Raw genomic sequence first — 23,770 nt, 5'->3', positions numbered from 1 at the left:
CACCAGGGGCTCTGCAGGAGCAGAAGGAACCAGCGGAGGTAGCGGAGTGGCATCCACATTACTCTCGTCTCCTGCCCAGCAGCCTCGCAGCTGCCTGCTCCTTCCACACTCTGCCGCCTCGCCTCCAGCCACCGCTCAACCACTGCCGGCCCTGCAGCAGCTGCACGACCCCAGCCCCTGCCTTAAAGTCGGCGGCACCAAGCGCTGCCGCCCCCTGCGCCCCCCGCGGGCCCCGGGGCCGCCCCCCGGCCCGGCCCCGAGCATGCTCAGTACCGCCCTGACCTACTTTTCCCCTGCTGGAGCCGGCAGCGACGGAGCGGCGGGTAACGCTGCGGCACGGTACGGCACGGCACTGCGGCAGCGCCGCGCTCCGCCCGCCCCGGCCCCGGCATGGTGCTGTGCGGGGCGCGCTGAGGGGTACGGCGGTGGCGGCGCTGCCGCGGGGCGGCGGCAGCAGCGGCACGCGAGGGGGAGCTGCCGGCGGGCAGGTGAGCGGGCGCGGCTGGGGACACGGGCCGCCGTTCCCCCTGCAGGCCGGCGACGGTCCCGAGTAGGCTACCCTCCACCGCCTTGCCCGGCCTCGCCCCGCCGCCCGCACCTGCCGCAGCTGCCGGCGACCTGGCTGCGGATCTCCGCGTCCTCGGCGCGGAGCCGCTGCGGTGAGCCCTGTAGTTAGTGGAGTAGCCCCGGGGAAGGTTAAAGGGCCGGAGCACGGGGACGGTGGCCGTGCGCGCGGTGGGGGGTACGGTGAGCCTGTCAAGCCCGACACTGTGCTTCTCCCGCAGTGGCTGTGGGCCGGCAGTTCTCGGGGAGCCCGCCGAGGAGAGCGGTAAGCTACGCGCGCAACACAGTAACGCTGTGTGCCGCATCGAAGTTCTGGAGATTAATTCCCGTCAGCACTGAGGCTTGCAGGGAAATGTGCTGCTTTAGGTAAAAGAGGTAACGAGCCCAAAGCTGTTACCGGAGAACTTCCCCTTCTATGCTCCTGCCGCAGCCGAGATGCTCGCTGCTGTCCCGCGCAGGGACAGAGGACAGAGGTGGCAATTCAGAGATGAGAGCTCTTCAGTGCAGCTGGCTTCTCAGGAGAGCTTCAGTTGTGCCGCTTTAAATTTAAAAGAAAGAATGTCTCCTGATATTTTGATTTAATTACCCTTTTGCTTCACAGGATAGTCTCATGAGATAAAACTCGATTTCAGAAGTGCCTTGAGGGAACAATCTAAAACTTGAGAGCAGTCTTACAATATCTATCAAATACTGTTTCTTAACGTGACAAATTGGAACAGCACAGGGCGAGGGAATATAAGAGAACAGAGCAGTACTGAGCAGACACTTGTGGGGTGTCTTGCAAGAGACTACATTTCCTAGCAGTCTTCTCTCAGTGGTTAAATTGAAGCATCTGAAAATGGAGTTTCCCTGATAGCCCTGCTTGAGAAATAAAAGCACCAACTGTGTAAACGATGCTAAATATTACATGCTTTCTCCTTTTGTATGTATTTGTCTGAAAGACTATAAAGGTAGTTAAAGGGGAAACCCACAAGGAGTTAAAAGGGAAAGAACAATGTTGAAATATTTTAGAGTCATTACATTGTGGAAGAGCCTTTGCTCTGGTAGAACAAAATACAGCAGATCTCAGTGTTTGCAAGGCAGGAATCTTTTGTCTGTCTTAGCATGTACAGTTGGTAACAGCATCATTGGTATAGTTGTGGTTAGTGTAGTAGTAATCCTTTCTTATTAGAAAGCCTCGTTTAGATTGCAGTATATCAACATCAGTTGTTGAATGCAACTTACAGAGCTGGTGTGCACCTTGTACACCCTTTTTTTTCTCCTGAAGATTCTTATGTTTTCAGAATCCTAGACAAACAGCAGAACATCCACCAATAAAAGGCTTTCTTCCTACTTCAACACACTGATACATGGTATTTGTCCAAGGCATGTTTCCCATCCTGAAAGCTTAGAAAACCAGTTGTGCTTAGAGTATTTAATACATGGTGAGAGCATGCAAGTGAATTCTGAAGTGATCTGTCATGTACAACTTCAGTTGCCTCCCTATGCAAAGCCACCCCCTGTACAGTTTGTGAGAGGGTCATGTTTGTGATGCAGCGATATGGCTGTAGGGAATGCTTTAAATGGAACAGAACCCATCTCTGTTGCAGTCCTTGCCTAGAAAGTTTGGAATCTGGAGGCTGGCATTTCTTTTGTGGTTTAAACTTCTTGCCAGTGTAAGGCACCACTGAGATCTGGATACTGACGGTAACAGCAAGAGTTGAGCTTGCCAGGAGCTAAAGTAACTGTTACAGAGCTTTGCTAGCAGGGCACCTATGATCCTGCTTTGAGATATCCTGGGCCATTTTAATATGCAACTAGAGGACTGTGGTTGAAGACCAAGCTCCTGGATACTTCCTGGAACTTTTTAGTTTCTGTGATTCTGATCTGCCATCTTTGTAAACTTCTCTTTGTAGTCTTAATTTTGGTCTGTTAACTAAACCAGGGGTATTTTCTGTCCCTAGAGAGACCCATCTTAGAAACATAATTTTTAAGACAATGGAGATACTGTTACTTTTCACCAGTTACTGTGACTAAAATAAATTGTAACAGCAGTTTAGAGCACCATATCCTCAGTCTGCTAGGAAGGCTGTGAAGGGAAAGCAAAACTTGTACCTATTTGTGACAGGATAAGAGGAATTCAAACACATTCAGGAATTTTGATTTACCTGTCTAAAACATTTTGGTAATGGACTTGATTATTTCTGAGGGAAATCACAATGAGTAGCACCTCTTTTTCGGGTATAAGAAACTCTGTACAGACGTGTGTAAAAATCTTATTTTGGAAGAGGTCCACTGTATGCAGAGGAATCACATTAATAGTAACCTACCTAACTCAAACTTAGTATTTAATTAACATGGTTTTGCCACTCGAAGAGTTTAATACTAAGAAAAGATTCCTGCTGATGCTTTTAAGTCAGGCAGGGTCAGGGCATGCATATGGCAGTGCAGCTGCACTGCTCCAGCCATACGTGCATGACTGCGTGGTGCACAGTCCTACTGACAGTGTGGGATGCTGAGAAAGTGACATTACTTTAATATTACAGTTTTCAATCAGACATAGAAATAACTGTCACAAAAGTCTGAAATTACAGAAATTATTTAGTAAACTCCTGAGGGCTTCCAGCTAAATTACTGCATATACATGGCCTTATACAGACATACTTGGAAAGGGATGAGTTGATCACATTTGCATACAAGCAAGACTTACATTGCTGCGGGTACAGGGCAAACTCATTTGAATCCTGTCTGCTATTTGTTTTGTTACTTGTGGAGGAAATAGGTGAAGGCACTTTTAACTTGAAATGATCCTTTCCTATTGCAATCAGTCATGAATGGTTAGAGTCCTTTCAGTTCCCTCCCCCATTAATCCTGTCCTAATCACAGTATCCACGTGTAACCTCTTTGCCCTGTATCCTGGAAACCAATAAATATGAAAGCCAGTCATTTAAAATTATATCCATTTTCCAGTTCTATAGGAATAAAGAAGAATTAGTCATTCTCAAATGTGTTTTCTCCTATTTTTTTTTCTTTTATATTCCAACTAAAATGGCAGCCTTTTGTTAAAGATAGTATAATGAAAACTCTTTCAGTGCATTGAAAACCTTCACTTACTCAAAACACATATAACATTTAGAGTTTAAACAGTGGAAGTCTTTAGTCCTGCAAAGCCCTTCACAGCTTTATTTAAACAAAATGTGATTTTTAATTTTATGTCTTGTTTGAACATCCTATATCTGGATTTTTTCTCCTTCATTTGTAAAAAAAAAACCCCAATTAGATGTGCTTAAAGGAAGGTTAGCTTTGGCAAACATCTCAGAAGAGGTAGCAAGAGAGAAGTGAATCAGGTCACATTGTGCATTGCTGTGTTCTTAGCAGGGTCACATAAGCCATGCCAAGAGCATATGAGATTTGCTGACTTTAGTCATTTAAACTGTTTGCACAGTAATGCTTATAGAGTGCTGATAGAACTAGAAGATGAGAGCTGTGTAAAGAAAATGAAGGATAGGTAGAATTTGGTGAAGTCAGGCAGTGTGCAGATGCATGTGGAAATGCAGGAGATTTTCTCTGTGCATCTTCTTTGTTCCCCCTTTCTTAACAAAGGGGACTTCTAAGCATCGATCTGTCTGCATTTAGTGCTGCAGCAAAGCAGCAGGTATTCTGAGAGCTCAACAAGGAGTTAAGCAAGTGTCTCTTAAAAATCTGTAGAGCTGTTTCTGTAATAATAGCTTGTCCAGCTTCCAAATAATTACAAATGCTGAATTAAATATAGATAATCTACAGAATCATGATGCTTATCTGTAAGATTAAAAACTCCGCAATGAGCATATACCTAATCAAATGTTATCTGAGCCTTAAAAAGTCTCCATTACTGGTAATGTTAAATTTGCTTTATAATCTGGGTAGTAAAATTTACTAGGACATTTCCAACACAGTACCTGTCTTGATTAAAAATAGAAAGCTCTCCACTAAATACACAAATTTGCTTTTACTTCATTAAAATACCTCAAGGAAAGAACACCTAAATTGCTCAGTCTCTATCAAAATGCAGCACATATGAACTACAACTTATTTAATGAAAAGTGTGAGTGGTTTTGTTATCTTAGTGTATTTCATAAAAAGTTGGTTTGATGCAGCAGAGATGCTCAGATTACAAGAGCTGTGATATCAAAAGGGAACTTCTTAGAAGTCTGGCATTCTTGAGATACTCTTCAATAATGATATCTACAGTCTTCATGTATTCATTTTTAGGCTAATGGATTAGGGTCTCTGAATATTCATTGTCATGAGTCAATTATCAACCAACACCCCCAGGTCCCTTTCCAAGTTGCAGCTCTCCAACCACACATCCCTCTGTCTGTAGCTTACCGTGGGGTTGTTGTGACCCAAGTGCAGGATCTGACACTTGGCCTTGTTGAATCTCATACAATTAACTTTGGCCTGTCTGTCTAACCTGTCTAGATCCCACTTGTAGAGCTTCCCTACCCTCTAGCAGATTGACACAGCCACCCAGCTTGGTGTAACTTGCAAGCTTACTGAGGGTGCACTCAATCCCCTCATCCAGATCGTTAATAAAGATATTAAAAGGAAAAGGCCCCAGTACTGAAGCCTGAGGAACACTGCTTGTGACTGGACACCAGCCAGATTTAACTCCATTTCCCACCACTCTCCAGCCATTTATTTTATCCAGTGCAGAACGCACGTATCCAAGCCTTGTGCCATGAGTTTCTGAAGGAGAATGCTGGGGGACACAGCATCAGAGGCTTTACTAAAGTCCAGGTAGGCAATATTCTCCTCTACTATGGGTCACCCTGTAGAAGATCAGGTTAGGCAGGACCTGCCTTTCATAAATCCATGCTGACTGTGCCTGATCACCTGCTTGCCTTGCGTGTCCCATGTGACACTCAGGATGACCTACTTCTAGTTACTTAGGCTGGTAATAAGTCTTCTTTATATGGTAAAGAGGGCTTATCATTGTACTTCTTTATTGTGTAAGTACAATGGAGAAGGCCAAACACATTCTTCTCGGACTCTAGTCATCAATATCTGTATCATCACTCTACAGTACTGCTACTCAAAAGGATTATGAAGGGAATCAAGAAAGCAGTATCCCAGCATCCCATATAGGAATTTGTATTTGAGTATGTAGTTTCTTTAGTTTGGGAGGGGCCTTTAGAGGCCTCAAAACAGGAATAGTGTGGACCAGTTTGCTTAGCCTGTGGCTAGTCAAGTCTTGAACATCTGAATGGATGGAAATTCCACAACCTCTCTGAGCAACCTGTTGCAGAGCTCAACTGACTGCTAAAAAATTCAATGTGTGCCTCTGAGAGGAACCTGGGTCTGTCTTGTCTGTAGCACACCATCAGGTGCTGAAGGCAGTGAGCGAGACACTCAAGTGGTTAGTGCAGGACCCCACAGCCCTGGTGAGAAGTTTCTACAAGATAACCAGGCAGCTGAAGAGACTGAAACATGCATATATTTGTGAGCTTCTGCACAGTGGGGAGGTCCTGGTCTAGATGTGCAGAAGAAAGTTCTCCCTCTTACAAAAACACCACCAGCATGCCACTTATTCAACATAGCCAGGGAAGCAGAAAACCATGAAGTTATGAAGAACAGAAATCCTCCCAAAGAGAATGAACAGAGCAGCTCTTTTGGAACCAAACCTTAACATTTCATTAGCTGTCAAATGACTGGAGCTCAGGGACAAGGTTTAGCATCAAACTTGGTCGAGTTCTATAATGGTTGTAGCCAATGATCTTAAAGGTCTTTTCCAACCAAAATGATTCTGTGACTAGAAAAATCAGTCAGAAAGTTTCTCCTAGTTGTGAGTGACATTCCTCTTTGTCTGCCTGTCTGGACCCTAATAGCTTAACCTTTTCAGTAGGCGTTCTCACTCTTAAGTCTGTAAACTGACAGCCTTCGCCTACTGTGTTCCTCCAATTGCATTCCTGTTCCAGTAAAACTACTAACTTTTACATCTGCCCAGTCTGTAAAGGCAATGCCTATGGAAATTAGGAAAGGTAGTCAGAAGTTTTTTAATAAATAATTAGCTTTCATTTCATTCATCTTTGATATTTATTTATAGACAAATGAGGACTAGAATAAAAATAATTTTCTTGATAATTTACAAGCTGAGCAGGACAGTATTGGGATGTTAAAGCCACAGGAACATAATTAATTTATTTGTACAATAAGCTGGTTTCTTATGCTTCACTTCTGAATTGAACAACTTCACAGTTAATAGGATTACACATTATTCTAAGAACAAGAACAGTCCAGTCTTGCAGAAGTGAGTGAGCCAGGAAAAGGTATGCATCACTGCCCTCCTTTTCTGTTATTTTGTAGTCTGTCATCATGTTGTTCTGCACAAATACAGTACTTATAAATGTGGCCCCTCATCCATAGTCATTTTTGTTGGAGGCAGTAATAATGGGAAGCAAACTCACCTGAAACACTCCAAAAAATTAGATGGTTAATCAGAACACGTCTTTGAGTGATTAGTATTCTGAAGCTGTCCAACTGTCAGTCCAAGCTGTGTCTTCTGTTTAGACTGATGTTTGATTTTGGATAGAGAAGTTAAAACCTCCGTTTTCATACCTGCTTCACATAGTTAGAAATAATACCAGCACTCTGCAGCTGTGCTTGTTCTGGGGTGAATTCCAGGAAACTTCTCTGGATAAAAATGCACAGAGAACATGCTAGAACTGACTATTTTGTCACTTAGAAGAAAAGCCTGAGAGTTTCCTTACGTGGCTCAAGTCTTGCACAGTTTTCCTTGGAAATTTATCTCAAGAGCAGTAAATCTGTTCCTTTCAGATTTTCAGTTTATACTATTTGGGTTAGAGAAAAAAAAATATTTAAGGACCACTGGCAATCACCTCTCAGTGGTAAATGTTGCTACAGACAAAATGCAGCCAGGTAAATTATCTATATCTTCTAGGTGCCGGGGAGTGTCTGGGGATTCCTCTGATTCTGTTTTGTGAGGTAAGCTTGTTCCTGACTAAAACTTTAGAAGGAGGCGGTAGCTCAGAATAGCTGGGGGCTCTTCTTTTTCCTTTTCTTGCAGCACAGTTTTAAAAATGATTAAGAAAAAATAAATTAAAAGGAAAACTATATATGTAAACACATTAAATGTATTATAAACTCTTACTTTTTATAAATCTTTTACAGGTAGATCACATGCTTTGAGGATGGGAGAGAGTACCTACATTCTTTCTGTGACCAGAAATTTAACTTTGCTTATAGTGATCCTCCCAGAGGACAGTCTGTTCCTACAGAGAAATATTCTGTATTGCAGATGTCCTCCTTTTTTACTGTTCTGTATTACTCTCAGTCATGAGGAGTTACTACAAAAGGTTACAATTTTGGCTGCTTTCATGAGATTGATCATGAGCCACAACTAATTACTGCCTCTCATGGCCAAGCTCCAAAGTGACAGCACTGTACCCATTTCTCTATTATTCCAGATTCTCTTCCTTTGTCAGAATTGCGCAGACACCACTAGCAGTCCTGTTTGAGTCTCCTTAACCTTCTCCCCATTTAGTAGTGTGATTGAATCATAACCCCTTACATCACTTATATTTAACAAAGCAGCTTGGTCTGTTCAGCAGTGGATAAATTTTGTAAAAGATTAATGAGTTTGGTAAGAGATGAATGCCCTTGTGTTGTAGTCAGGCCTCAGCAATGGGAAGGGCTAAGGGCAGATGGATTTATCTCTTAACACATCTCCCAATTGTGGCTGTGACTACAGGCCCAACACCAGATGCACGAACAGCCTGCTTGCTGTAGGTCCAGCTGCATTCAGAAGCAGCAATTGAGTGCACTGATAGTTCTGTTTATTTATATGCAACACAGACAGATACTTTAAGATTGCCAGTGATAAATGCATCAAACTACAAAGTAGTCACAAACTTGATCTTCTGGGGAAGTACTTGGTGTAGCCAAGGTTAAAAATCTTATCACAAGGTACTCTGGGGAGGGGGAAGAGGGTAATATTTATACCACGTTACCTACTATTGTGCAAAGTGTGTGTGGGATTGTGGTCAAGCCATAGTCCCTGGTAGTCAAATTGTGGTTCTTTTAGCAGTTGCACAAAACATTTCTTGCTTTTGGTGTAACTCCTCCAATGGAAGATTGGAGCAATGGGTCTTGCCCCTTATTTCTGGTGCCATGGTGCCATAGACCACTGGGTCTTCACCTATGCCTGCTCTGGTCACTATGCATTTATCAGTAATATTGATCTCTGTAATATTCCACTGTTTAGTGCTTCTAACACATCCGACTCCCAGATTTGTTTTCCATGATATCTTCAGGTTGCTGTTGTGCCTACAGCAAAGCAGTAGGACAGAGACTCTCAGGAAATCTCCCTTTGCACCACATGCTGGTATAAGCACATTTCCTAACCTTTCAGTTCTCTCTCACTGCTTCTTCCTGCTTTCCTAACCAAACTCGTGCTTTTGGTCCTGCCCAAAAGGTTAGCAGAGAGTCCTGGACATTCAGGTCCCTGTGTAGCCACCCTCTAACTTTCTTGTGCTAGATGAGTCATTAGTGATACTGTGAGGCCGAGAAAACCTTCTTTGGTTTCTTCCATATTTTTGTCCCCACTAACAGTGCAGAGGATACACGCCAAAGAAAAAGTTCCTTATCTTTTCCTAGTTGTGCTAGGAACATTTGTCTAAACGTGCATCTTAAAATACCATTCATCACCCAAATCAGTCCCTGACCTCTCAAAGATACTCAGGTGTCCATCAAGAGCACTTCCCAGATGAAATAAGAAAGCAGCATTTCTAAAAGTTTTGCTTTAAGCCTGCTGCCTGGTTATTCCTCATAGCAGCCACCAGACTGTGTTTATTTCAAACAGAAATGCAGCTGCATAGGTTTTAGTGTTTTCTCAGCATTCTGCATTCCAGGAACATGTAGGGGAAAGCACATTGCCAGGACTCACATGAGTAGGTACGAATCTCCCACAGTAGACATAAAATATTCAACTGTATTTCTTAACATTTATTGCAGTTACTTATGATACAATTCTGTGCCAGAGTGATGGAGTTGCTGTTATTTTCAGACAAGTAACTGGCCCTTTGACCATGTTAAGAACAAGTCACATTTGTTAATGCTGCACAAAGGTACAGGTTTTGCTTTCATACACACCATGTTAAATTCAGGTAAACACAGAGTGGCCACACCTTATGTTGTTACTGCTATCACACACTTTCCAAACAGCCAACCACAACATCCTTCTACTGCAGGGATTCAGTGGGCCACCAACTGCCTTGAGCTTCCCAATACACTGCAGGTTTTTCCTTACAGGTTTTCTATTCACCCACTGGGCTGATGCTGTTTCATTTCCTTCTGGAATGCAAATTGTTCTCCATGCTTGTCTTGATCTGCTTTTGCAGAGGAGGAGGTTCTTTTAGGGATCACCCGAATGAAACCAAGACAGAACTGAGTAGCTGATTGGAAAAAGCACTTGAATTTTATTCTGCTTACATGTGCAGGGGGAAAATGTAGAGATACAAAAAAGGAGGGAAAAGGCAAGGGATAGCAAAAGCAGAGATAGTTACCCCTGAAGATAAGTCTCACCAATCCTGAAGGCTTAAACCAGTGGGGGAGCTCCAAACTTCCCTATTACCATCAAAGTTTTATACCTTTTCTAATCTAATATGTGGTCACAGTTCCTAATTCAGTTGCCATGGTTATAGTGCTTTCAACTGGACCCACAGTTAGTTACGTGTGTCAGTCCTGGTCCCCACAGTAAGCTGCACATGTTGGCCCTGGTCCTGCAGTAAATTGCATGTGTCAGCCCCGATCCCACAGCTAGTTGTGTGCTCTTTTGGCTCTAAACTGCTGCATCAGTCATCTATGAGGGTCTTCTCCATCAAAAGACCCATAAAACTGCCACAGTGAGCCCCAGCTTGCATTACAGACCTCCTAAACACAGAACCTGTGGCCTTGTCTAGTTATCAGCTGTTATTTGTAAATAAGCAGCTGGGGCAAACAGGTGTAAAAATATCTTGGGACAAACAACATTGAGGCAAACGTGAAATAAGCACACTCAACTCCGTACAATGCTAAACACCTTTTTTGATCACTGCTGATTTTGCTGACATCAAAAAATATGGTGGACATCAAATACAATGATAACAAGCCATAGCCAGTAATTGGTAACAGAAAGCTTAATCAATTAATGTTGTTCTTTTGCCCTTCCCATTGTCCTAATCCCAGCAGTCTTTGTTCCTGCACTTGCCAGGAAGCATGACATGTCTTTTTGCTTTTCTATACGGCACAATGCAGATCTCTTAACACTGTACAGAAACATGTTATGGAGTGAATACATGTAACCATAAAGAATGGCTGTCTCCAAGGTTAATGGAATAGTAGAAATGAGGTGGAAATAGTTACTAGTGAATAGGCAGCATCAAAGGATTTTTTCAAAGTGCAGGCACAGGCTGTACCTGTAGAGAACTTCAAAAGTGCAGGCTCTATATGCTTTGCATAATTAGAAACGGATTTCTGAGGTAATTGTTTATGTTGCTTGATAGGACAAATGAGACTTACATATTAAAGTTAAAAATTATTCTGAGTCTTCAAGACAAATATTTCTACATTCAATAACTAGAAAAACAGAGGAAAATTGAGGGCAGGCTTGGAGTGGTGACAAACATCCACACCATGTATGCAGCTTATCTAAAAAACCCCATAGTTTATAATTGATATTAATTATTTGTCCTGCAAAAAGGAGGAAACTATTTTGCTTCATAACAATTGTTTGTATTTCTATGAAATAAAGTTCATTACAGAGAACAAAGGAAGGAGAAGAAAATCTGTCAAGTATTATCAGTGAAAGACACTGATGTTGTTTTCTTTCCTTTTTCAAAAATGGAGAGGGGATTGTGGGTTTTTGGGGTTTCATTTAATGTTTCCCTTATATATGGAACTGACCTAACCTTACCAGCATTCAGAGACTGTGCTAAGGTAGATGAGTTATGACATTGTCAACCAGCTCTTTAATAAAATCTGAAGAGTTTTGCAAGTGAAATGTTCATTTGGGGAAAGTTTGTTACCTCTATTGGATTCCAGGTAAACTCTAGTAAGTGTCACTAAGTTTCCATTATTTACTCTAGAAACACAAATAAAGCCAATGTAGTTGGATGCTTTGATGTGATTTTTAACATCATTTGTGGCCCTTAGACTCTGAGCGCATTTTTCAAAGGTGCTCATTTTGAGGCCAACATTGTGCCCTCAGTCAGGACTGAATGCTAGTTGTGTTTGCTGGGAGCATAATAAGGCCCATAAAGAGCACATTTGTACACCCCCATCCTCTGTCTGCAAACTGAAATCACTGTTTAAGAAAGGGCTCTTTGTAGATGACCAGTTGAGGGAAAATATTGTAGTGAGAGCGTGGAAGAAGTATACAGGCAAAGTGTGTAATGCCACATGAAGAACAGAAACGTTCCAACTTCATTTGTATCTCAAAGAAACCTTACCCATATTTATGTTACTAGCAAGTATCTTTCTTTCTAAATCTGCTCTAAAAATAGCATTGAAATTACTTTATTGACTGTAAATTTCCTCTTTTAAGAATATTCTTCCATGGTATGTTTTATCTCAGAAAACTTTAAAAAATGCAGTAGCTTAAGGAGAGTAAATGGCCTGAGAAGCTTTGCTGTATGCACTATTGTATTTGGATAAGATTCTGTACATTAAGGATTTCAGCAACAGCTCCAAAAACCTTTCCAGGAGCAGATTCTTTCTTATACCATGTTCCACAACTCATATTAGGAGTGTGTCCATGCCAGAGTCGTGGCACTGAGCTGCAGTGATGGCTTTAAGGTGCTGTACCTTTGTTTTTCCTGTTGTTTTTGCAGGTGTTTAAGAAAAAAAAAAAAGTCTGTAGAACTTTTGGTGTAAAACAGTATTGCTGTAGTTAAATTGCTGCTAAGTGTCTAGGTGATGAAAGCCTTCTCCCACACTTGCCACTCTGAACAACACTATTGTCAGGAAAATGTATGCCTCTTTTTCCAGTAAGAAGAAGGTCTCTGATAGCATTAGCATTTAGACAAGACACTGAGCTGACGAGTATGAAATGCATTAATGGATGTGTCACTATTTTAGAAGAGCACATCTAATAAATTGTTTATACATGCTGTCTTATTGTATGTATTTATTTATTTTATAGGATATTTTAAACACAAAATTGAACAGCTCAAAGTAGAACTCTTCTGTGACCTCCTCACCTCAAGGGCCTGCATTCAACAGAACCGATCCCAGTTCCCAGCCAGTCACATATACCACTTGAAGGAAAATGAACATACTGAACAGCCACCATTTTTTGTACTTTCTGCCTACAACACGCCTTGTCATCTTACTAGCAGCTTTGACAACTGCAGAGGATGTGACTAACAGCACTTTCAACCGCACTGATGTGAGCGTGGGATCTGTGCCTATGGTAATCTCCCGCATCGACCATATTATCGTCAAGGAGGGGAGTAGTGCCTTGATTGACTGCAATGTCCAAGGTAGTCCTAGTCCACATTACAGATGGTACAACTCCAACGGCCGCCTGCTCCAAGAGGAAGAAAACAAAGGTAAGATCCTAGTATTCTCACTGATGAAGCCTGTCCAGAAACACTTCTGATTTCAGCAGGTTGACTAACAACCTGAATTTAATAGCCTGACTGTGCTATTTTTTTGTGTGAAAATAAGTTAAAGCCCAGTGGCAGCCATACATTTGTTGTGTGCACCTCAGAAGAAAACCATAACATCTTTTTTTATGTGCTGTTTATAGCAACACATAACAAGAAGCTGAAGCACTTAACAGAAGGTGTAGACAGGCTTCTTTTCATTGGAAGATTTCAGGTTTGATCTTATTTCTCATTCTGTCCTCTTTTGTTCTTCTCTACACCAAAAAAGACAAAATCTATTTTCCAACTCAAGGGAGGGTTTGCTAGACATACATGAGAATAGTTTATAGGCATGAATTCAACACAGCTAACTCTGATAAGCCTGCTGTCTTTATGCATGGTGCCCTGGGAGTGTGAGAAACAAGAGATGCCCTGAATGACCAACAGAAAAACCTATGTAGGGCAGCAGTCAGAAGGACCAGCCAAGTTTGTGCCTTCCTAGCTTTAGCTAAGATTCTTCAGTTGCATTTGCCAGAGACCTTAATTACACATGAGCTTGTTTTCCTTACATAGAAGGTTTGGATGATAATCCTAATTATACTTCTAGAGAACATTTTGGGGGGGGGGAGGAGGGTGGTGTGGACCGTGTTATGCTCATGTAATCCTTCCATACTGACTGCTTTGTTCACAGCATGATGAAATAAACTCTTTAGTTATTCACAGTAGATGCAAGATAGCTTGCTTAACTCAGAGCTGACATGAGGGAGAACTCTGCTATGATGGGAGTAATAACTGACCCAGCAGGATGTACAGTAGCATCTGCAAAAGCTTACTGCATAACTGGTGATATTTTGCATTATTTTATCATTTTCTGAGTAAAGCTAGAGAAGGAAGCATATGAGCTAGTAAGCCAATTTTCAATATACTGTGATCAGTGCACTAGAGCGTTTTGCTGAGGCTGACTAACAGAAATGTTCCTCTTCAGTTAGGCATCTAACATTAGGTCTTTTTATAGTCATAGAATCACAGAAGGCATCAGGTTGGAAGAAGCCTTCGAAGGTCATCTCATCTCACCACCCTAGCAGTGAGCTAGATCAGGTTGCTCAGGGCATCATCAAATTTGACCTTGAATGCTTCTAGGAATGGGGTCTCCAGCACCTCTCTGGACAACCTGTTCCAGTATTTTACTACCTCCACTATAAAGAACTTCCTCCTAATGTCCAGCCTAAATCTACTTTGCTGTAGTTTGAAACCATTTCCCCTCATCCTATCACTATATGCCCTTGTGAACAGCTCCTCCCCAGCTTTCTTTCAGTAGGCTTTCTTTTAGTCAGCTGAGAGAGATAGCTACTAACAGAAATATTTAGGTAGGTGAGCAAAAACTTTGACAAAATAAGTAAAAATTGCTGATGTAGTATTAAGGTGACATAACTTTAACTTAGACTTCAAACAGTGCACTTCCTCCTGTAAGAAACTGCCTGCCTTTCTGTGAGAAATGTTTCCTAGCACCAGACCATTCTTTACTATGTGTATAGTTATGTTGAGTACGGTACTGAATTGTTAGCAAACCCCAGCAATGATACCTTTTCTAATCATTGTTTTCTCATTAGACTTACGCTGTCTGCCAGGATGCACTGGCACAGGCCCAGTCACAGTTCAATGCCATTATGTCATTTATAACAGCTGGAGCCAGGATATATCAGCAAGGCATCTTGTCATTTTACAATTAATAAAGACCTAATTTGCCAACAGTGTAATTCAAAGAAATGCTGAGCAGCCAATACTCCATCTTTTTTCTTATTTTAGAGGTGGAGAAAGAAGTGTCATCTGTTGCTAATGCTAGCATTTCACCTGGAAGAGAGTTTTCCTCTGAATTTGCCTAACTTTAGCAGACTGGGGCAATTTATTCTGTGTGAAGACCTACTCCACACTGAGCTTTTTATTTATTCTATGTGTTTTGATTTCAGGCAAAGTAATTCAGCACTTTTCCAGAGTTAAGACAGGACAAAAAAATAGTGTTTCAGCTAAAAAAGTAAAAATTCTAACAGTATAATAAGATGTAATAAAGAACTGTCCATAAAGGAATTTAGGCAGGAATCATGAGGGAACACTTTCTACATAGGCTTCTACTGGAGATAATGTGAAAACCCCAATTTGGATAAGCTCATCACTTCTCTGAATTAAAGGTGATTTTTGACAAATGTGTTTCAGAATTGCCCACAGATTCTTCCTTGAAATAAATAAAGTGAAAAATTCAGTAATCTTTTTAGCAACAAAAGAACTTCCATGAAAAGGATAAAATAAATCGAGGTATACACCAATTGTGGCAGGACTGTAATCCTTGCACTGTGATTGACATGCATTGGGTCTTGTGCTGTTTTAGTCCTCTAATCATAGATTCTGTGTCTTTATTCATCTTGAAGTTGCAGCTGGTTAGGTTAGATTTAAAGGAGAACAACTTTCTGATAATAGAGGCAGGTAAACACCTGAAAGTGCAATTTCTTCTTCTTTATGACATCTTCCTGTATGAAGTATTCAAAAGGTCTGGAGGCACTCTTAACAGTTTCTGGTTGCTCTCTCCACCATGTGAACCATGGGTTTACATGAAGGAAAGAACTGACACCAGGCTTTCCTGTTGGAGTTGAATCATGTTTATTATACCGAAGTTGCAATCTGGTAAATCATATCACATGGAATAAAGCAAAAAATACACATCCTCAACCTTGGATGTGATATTTGAATAAAAATAAAGCTCATGTGGGGAACTAAAAATCTAACTCATTACTAATACATAGTGGCAAACACAGTAACCAGCTGAATCTTGAATCACTTTGGCAGTGGTAGAAGTGCTGATTTTCAACATGCTGTTTCAAACTCAGTTTAATAGCTAAATTGTTCTGCTGTGCCATGTTCTTCAAGGATATGAAATTAAATGTGCATGTAAAATTACATATTGTGAGTAAAAATATCAGTTATATTACACTGATAGAAATTACATGTAAAAGAAGTTCCATCTTGGTGCACAGAAGTTCATAATAGCAAAGATGTTTGCTTAATTGGCCAGGACTGTTCTTTTACCCATCCATGTTACTCCCCTGATCCTATTTCCCTTTTTTAAAAAAATCATACTTCAAAACTATATTCAGAACACTTAACAAGGCAAGCAGCATACTACGTGATGTCTGAAATGTTAGGGCTTTGGAAGTTTAACGGAAGTATATACAGTACAGAGGCAAAACACCAAAATAACCTAATTGTAAGAAAATGCATTGCTGGGGAACAAAACAAGGAGGGCTTAGCAGGTTTTTCTGCCTCACAATCCCATTACTACTGTTCTTTGAAGAAGTGGCACGTGCTTAGGAGGCTCTCTGGGGTAAGTAGTCATATCTTTGTAACCTAACTGACCATAAGATTGTAATAGATGTCATGCATATTAACTTTTCTAAATGAGACTCTTTTAGGGCATGATCTGATTATTCAGAGTTGATGTCATGGATCTGATAGTAGACCAGATAGAATCTCAGAAACAGGCAGGCCTTTGTGATGCTAAATTCTTTGTCTTGTGAATGTTTCCTTCTTCCAAAATCTGAAGCTGGTTTGACAAAACTCATGTTTAAGAATATGCTGGTCATGTGAACAAAACACTTCTAACTACATTACTCTGTCTCCTCTCCAGCAGGAAAATGGTGGTTTCTTGACAATGGGCTATTAAACATTACCAGCGTGTCTTTTGAAGACAGAGGCAAATACACATGCGTCGCATCTAATATGTATGGCAGTGCTAACAATACTGTGACGCTGAGGGTTGTTTTCACCTCTGGAGATATGGGAATCTATTACATGATTGTCTGCCTTGTAGCTTTTACCATTGTTATGATACTGAACATTACTCGTTTGTGTATGATGAGCAGTCATCTGAAGAAAACTGAGAAAGCAATCAATGAGTTCTTCAGAACAGAAGGGGCAGAGAAACTCCAGAAAGCCTTTGAGATTGCAAAACGTATCCCAATTATCACTTCAGCCAAGACACTCGAGCTTGCCAAAGTAACCCAGTTCAAGACGATGGAATTTGCTCGCTATATTGAGGAGCTTGCTCGGAGCGTACCTTTGCCACCTCTCATCATGAACTGCAGGACTATAATGGAAGAAATTATGGAGGTTGTTGGTCTGGAGGAACAAGGACAGAATTTTGTGCGGCAGACAGCAGAAGGCCAGGAAACCACTGAGACAGATGAGCTGTACATGATCCCAAATGCTTTGAAGCGCAGTGACTCTCCCACAGCTGACTCTGATGTGTCGTCACTACACGAGCCACCTCAACAGATTGCAATAAAAGTGTCAGTTCACCCATTGTCCAAAAAGGATTGCATGGATGGTCAATCACAAGAAAGCATGCAGATGGACACCAAGGAAGAAGACACTCCTCAAACACCAGCACTTCCTGCAGAGCCCCCTCCTGAGCCTTCTGCTGAACTCAGTTCTGATGACACAGCATTGGCAAATGACAAAAATACGTGTGTTATCTATGAAAGCCATGTATGATAGTTACTCCTGAATCTATGCATAGCAGGAAAATCAGGTGGAGCTCTTTTAAAAATACATATTGTACTTGCCGCTAAGCCTTACCTGGAGACTATCATAACAAAAGCATGTGTGTGGGTTATTTGGCACTATCTTCTCAGTTTGACATCAGTTTACCATGATGTATGGCAGAGTAATTGCTATTACATTAATATTAATTGCTCTTTTTGATTAGGAGTATTTCCAAGAAACATTTACCTCAGCATTTTCTAGGTTGGAGTCACCTGTAGTGGCCTCCTGGAAGTCATTGGTAGTCTTTGATGTAGGACACTTGAACTTGCTAAACATAAAACCGGTCTTAATTTTCCTCCTTCACTCTCATTATTTCAATTTATTGCATTTTTGCAAATATTGTCTTGTGAATTTGAAATATTGCCCAAGAGGCAGCACTTTAGTAGCCAAATAAAATCCTAATAGATCCCATTTACAAAGCCTGTTTGCTCAGCTGCATTGTGATTTAGAGGGCTATTAAAGAAAGTTAAAATGTTTTCATTTCATTTGAGACCACAGTGCTTAGGCACATGGGAAACAGTTTTCCCTTTCCATGGAATGATGATGCCAACAATTGTTTCTTTCACACTGAGAAACAACTTTGAGGTGTATTTTACAGTTGGGAAAGCCTAGAAACATCTTATAGAAAGCTACAATCCAATAGGGTTTTGGGGGGTTTTGCATGTATTTGACCATTTTTTACTTTGCCAGAATTCTATCTGGCAACAGCTGCAAGTATGCAGCTTATTTTGTAGTCATTTGGTAGGAGTAAGTGTGCACTACCTTACCAGAAGATATGCAGATTCCTTAATAGTCGTACAAACACCAGTAATCAGATGATGGCAAGGCTGAAATGGCAGAAGTTGAAATTCTCAATTTTGTGCAGATTCATATTCTGAAAATCAATCCTAAAGCATAAGTCTGAGAGTGTTTTATCCAAACAAGCAAAGAAATTATAATCAAATGTTCTGTGAAATGACAATGACGATCACACAAACTCTTTACTTTGTTATAATTGCTTTGGTGTTTTAAGAACCTCCTCCCTTTGTAGGATATTCACTGCTTGAGTACATGTGACTGTAGCCCGCTAAAGCTTTAATGATCACAGTGATTGTGGTGTTAAAAAGGATCAACATTTATGCCAGGAAACCCCAGGAGTGGAAGAGAAGTGATAATTTATGTTGCAGACAGACAATAAAAAGGACCTTCTTCAGGGTGGAAAGAAAACATGCACAAGGAGGAGCTTGTGTAGGGCTGATAGCCTATTACTTAATTACCTGGCACACATTTAATGTACAACTAATGAACAATTACTTAATAGTTTAAGAAGGACTGTAGAGTAAATATAGATACTCAAATCTGGAGTCAAATATATTACAGAAAAAGAAGTCACTTAGTTCTATTGGGAGGTGATGTGTGGATGGCTTTCTGGACATTTTACTGAAGCAGACACTTCTACATAAAGTGTCCGTTGGAGGCAATCAAGCTGTGTTAACTGCATGGCTAACTGAGACCAAAGTCAATGTTGCAGCTATCTAAAAGAACCCTTGATACTGAACTGAGGTTTTATGTCAACTTTCTCATGTTAAAGTGCAGAGCTTCCCTAGCAATACAGGAACACTCGGTGAGTTTCAGAAGTGATGCAGGGAAGGCTGCATATTTACCTTTCTATGGTTATTTAAAAAAATACATTTTTAATAATGGACATCAGATTTTGCAACCAACTTGTGAATATGATAACATTTAGTTGCCCGATGTTTATTTGTGCTCACTGCAGTAGCAGGCATCTATACAAAACGCATTTGCACATTCCCAAATAGTGGGCAAAGTCCCTTTAAGAATGTGGCTGGAAATATTTCAGTTCCAGCACGGCAATATAAATCTAGGGAACAGGGTCAACTAAGGGAATACTACAAAGAACCTCATTTCTGACCAGTGTGATTGAAAATACTACTGATGCAAACTGTTCACTTCTTGTCTGAGTCCAAAGTGCATTTCTTTTTAATGTTCACAGCAGTTTTTCAAGATACTTAATTTGATTCTGGTATGAAAAAGGATGAGGGTAGAAGCAAAAGCAGGAACTTGCACTAAATTCATTTAACTCACCTTAACCAGCTGAAAAGAGACATCTTGATTTGTTTGCCTGTCCAGCATCTACAAAAAATGCTCCTGCATTCCGAAGGTACCTGCTTAATGCCCTGCTAAGATTGCACAAATGAGCAAGGTTGTTCTCCTTGGAAGCATAAAGCCAACTTTTAAATTACACTTTAAAATAAAATGTTTCAGATTTATTTGTTAAACTACAATATTTTAGTTGGTTTTTTTTTTTAATTATGACTTTTTACAGTAGACACCAGACCCCTTCATGTATTCATACGGTGATCAGTACCAGGTGGTTCTGATCCCCTCTGCTACCCCAGGCTGTCCTCCAGCCTGTTTGATATTTATTATTTATTTATTTATTGAGAAACAATTGAGAGCAAAGAATCCCCATGGGTTTTTTCAGTATCTCTGTGTAAACCTGCTAGAAGATACAGATTAGCTGTTTTCCAAAGGCTGCCCACATAGAGGATGTATTTGATGTGCACGCAGATGTACATTGCAACCTGCCTATGAGCAGCAGCTGTTTGGATCAGATGCATGTATAGTTGTAGTATTGAATTCCAGCTGCAATAAGGTCCAAAGGACCTTGCCTTTGCTGGAGCTGGACTCAGAGCTTAGGGGTCACACGTAGGACTGCTCCAGCCAGTCTGCTATAGATTCTTTGGACATTTAGAACAAAAGCAGAACAGCACTGTATCTGAAGAAAATACAGATAGTGGTGGTTCTGGAATCTTCTTCTGTTTTCATATATGCTGCTCAGTATCTTTATGCATCTATTGTATAACACCTGTAAGCCTAAAGCTATTTACATGTTTTCAGGCGCATCTGTTGTGGGAGATTGATAGGAAGCAAGAGCCAAACCCATCTGTCCCGTTCCAGACTTTCTGATATGCTATTATAAAGTAAGCAATTCTGTCTCGCAGTATTTCTTAGGAAATGGATATTTTATTTTAACAAATATAAAATTAAGGGTGGCTCTGAGAAAAGATTAATATTTCCATTGTTAGGTATTTTCATGCATCTTAAGCACTTCAGGGATGTGAGAGTGATCTGTCCCCATCATTTGACTATGCACACCTATTGTTACATCGTTCCAAATAGTAATGGTTCTTAAAACACTCAGAGTCTGGAAAATCCAGTCCAACTGAAAGCATTCCAAAAGCATAAGGAACACCAAATCAGGCATAGAAAGGAAAAGAGATTTGCAAGATATATTTACACCATTTTAAAATATTTTGGCCAAGACTTCATGAAACATGAATAGATTTCTGCAGCACAAGAAATCAGTGTTGGATTTGAATTTTACACTTACTATTTTTTTTTCCCCACTAAATTAAGCCTATATTAATCAGAGTACTTGCTATCTACTTACTCAACATTCTGAGCAGCATTTGTTTACTGCTGATCCTTTCTTTTATTCTCTGATTTGAGTATGCCTGTGATGAAACCTACCCTTCAGTCATTTTTGAGACTGTCATTTAAAAAACATATAAGAACCCACAGATCAGCATTTCAATGACGATTTACGAGTATTAGGCAAGGCACAGCGGTTCGCTGCTGTGCTTAGAAGTTCCTTTCTAATTGGAAGAGTTGCAGAATGGCACATGTGGGCAGACGGTGATTTTTTAATATCAGTGCCTGTTTTATCCTACTGTACATAACTGTGTCCGTTCCTTGATTTGCAGTTACCCTTTGACAAAAGTACTGTAACACATAACCAGGGCTTTCTGACATTTGGGCTGATTCAGATCGACTAATTGTGGAAAGTGTTAACACCGCTGAATTTTAAGAGTTCTCATGGATATCTTGGCAGCATGCTATTTTAAGAGTTGGCCTCTTAAGTATGTTGTGCTTAGTGGGACAACCGAAAGCTTCTTAGATGCAAAGAAAATGCTTGCACTGAAGTATCTTAAGTTATAGTTTGTTTATTATTAAATACTTTTTTGATTTTTCAAGAAACTGTACGACAAATATGAATGTGTTCTTCTGAGAAGCAGTTACTGTATTTTGATTTGAATAACTGTTATGATTTTATAGTTCACAGCCGTAAACCACAAAGAGACCAGTTTGTGCTGAAGTGGCAAAATGAAATGTGATCCAGCTTGTAAATTGATCATTGTTTCAATAAAGAACTTGCACAGAGTATGCTGAGTTTGTACACACTCAACAAGATAATAGTTTCCTAGTAAGAGTGTGGTGGGTGCCATGGCTCCAGCTTAAATGGAAGGAAACTACATCTTTCATTGTGCATCCGCTGATATTCCAGAAACTCAGAGCAGGAGAAACAGTTATTTACCTAGAAAGGAAGTTTTAATACACCTCTGAATGCAAGCTGCTCTTGTTTTTCAGAATATAGACCCAATTGTTCATTGATTTTGATATCAGTAGCATAGATTGCTGATGTATGTAGAATCTTCTCTTTGGAGGTGTGCCAGCACTTCAGCATGTAATCCAAAGTACTTTTTTGTCTGCTGTTTCCTCTCTGAGCTCTGTCATGGAGTTTTGCAAAAAGTCTTGCTGCTGTTTCAGAGCTGGGGGTCAAAGAAGTAAAAGTCTATTCTTCCAGAAGGACCCTAGTACCAGGACAAAACACAAGTATGTATTGCCATACTCACCCCCCACTCCTACACCAGTTGGACTGCCTATCAGGAGGACTTACTTGAAGCAGACACTGTAATACCTTGTCCTCAATCTGCTGGTGCTACACAACTTGCAGCCAGTAGCAGTCACTGACAGAGATAGAGTAGGGAGGGTCTTACCCTTTCAATAGAAAATATTTGCTCTTGCCAGCTGCTCATTCTGAACTGAAAATCATAGCCAAGATCAGGAAAACAATAGCCATTTCACATCTAATTTCTGCTGTTTTGAAAGGGTGCTTCTCCAGCAGCTTTGTTGGAACATTTTTAAAGAAGGCAGGGTACTATCAAGCAGTTGGTCCAAGCAAGCTATGCTCCTGAACACAGTGAAACATGTCTTAGTGCTTCTTACAATCAGATGTTTACCATGTAGAGGAGACTGCCTCGCATCAGTACTGCAGAAGTACTCAAAAAGCTGCTAGTGGGTAGTATCGCCACAGACAGAAAGATGGGAACAAGGGGTGGGAAAGAAGGGGGAGGGAGGAGCGGTGTCTGCTTTCCTAATTAAGTAAGGCAAAGCTGGTGTATAGCTCACAAGGGTTGGTACCCCAGATATTGGCAGTGCTACACTGTCACTTTCGTACAGAACTAGACATTGTCAAGCCTACATCCTGCACTAGTACCTGGAATAAGCAGCTAAGAGACTTAAGAATCAGTTCTTTTTCAGTGTCCATTTCTTCCATCTCTTTCTCTCACTGTCTTACCCTCCTGCATGGTTTTTCTGTTCCCACCAGCTCCACAGTCCTACTTCTCAAATGAGAACAGAGCGAAGTTAATGGTCAAGGCAAGCACTCCAGGCACCTCTGTTCCAAACTGATCTTCTGCAAGTCCCCAAATGGATAATTTTTTTCTCCAACTGTACAAGGCTCTAATGCTATGTACTATATTTAGGTCTCTGGCTCCCAGGCCTGAACTGAGTCATTACAGTCTCACAATGACTCATGAATCCATGGTATCATGTATAATCCTGTAAATTGGTCACACACAGTAATATGAACTGATGCTAAGTTACCACTTTCTTACACAAAATCAAAAGGAATGGCAGTAAATAAACGTGGCAGACTTAGAACCCTCAAGTTATGCAACAGGAAGTTGTTTCATACCACAAGACAAGGCAAGAATGAGAAAAATCAACAGCCAGCCTTGCATAGCATGAAGACTACATCTAAAACCATGCTTATGACTGAGTAGAAATTTAGCATCAGTATCAAACCAAGAGGCCTTCCTGTAGCCACTTTATATTTTGAGAACAGATTCCTGTTATAACTACTTCAACCAAACCTTTCCAATGTA

At 40.8% G+C, this 23,770-nt stretch overlaps 1 protein-coding gene across 2 annotated transcripts; it reads left to right on the top strand.

The window, feature by feature from the left end:
* The first annotated feature begins 601 nt into the window (after positions 1–601).
* Positions 602–22,634, top strand: MFAP3L (microfibril associated protein 3 like). Of its 2 annotated transcripts, none has more exons than XM_054166043.1 (3): positions 602–659; positions 12,722–13,130; positions 16,846–22,634. In XM_054166043.1, the coding sequence occupies exons 2-3, from the start codon at positions 12,848–12,850 to the stop codon at positions 17,706–17,708; spliced, it is 1,146 nt and encodes a 381-aa protein (XP_054022018.1). In that variant the 5' UTR covers positions 602–659; positions 12,722–12,847; the 3' UTR covers positions 17,709–22,634. The 2 variants fall into 2 exon arrangements, with proteins under 2 accessions (XP_054022018.1, XP_054022013.1); XM_054166038.1 differs by having other exon boundaries at positions 16,843–22,634.
* The last annotated feature ends 1,136 nt before the right edge of the window (positions 22,635–23,770 follow it).

Source organism: Dryobates pubescens, chromosome 1 (assembly GCF_014839835.1).
Source record: "Dryobates pubescens isolate bDryPub1 chromosome 1, bDryPub1.pri, whole genome shotgun sequence".
NCBI lineage: Eukaryota > Metazoa > Chordata > Aves > Piciformes > Picidae > Dryobates > Dryobates pubescens.
Note: the sequence above shows the minus strand (reverse complement) of the source record. Positions and strands in the feature narration are given on the sequence as shown.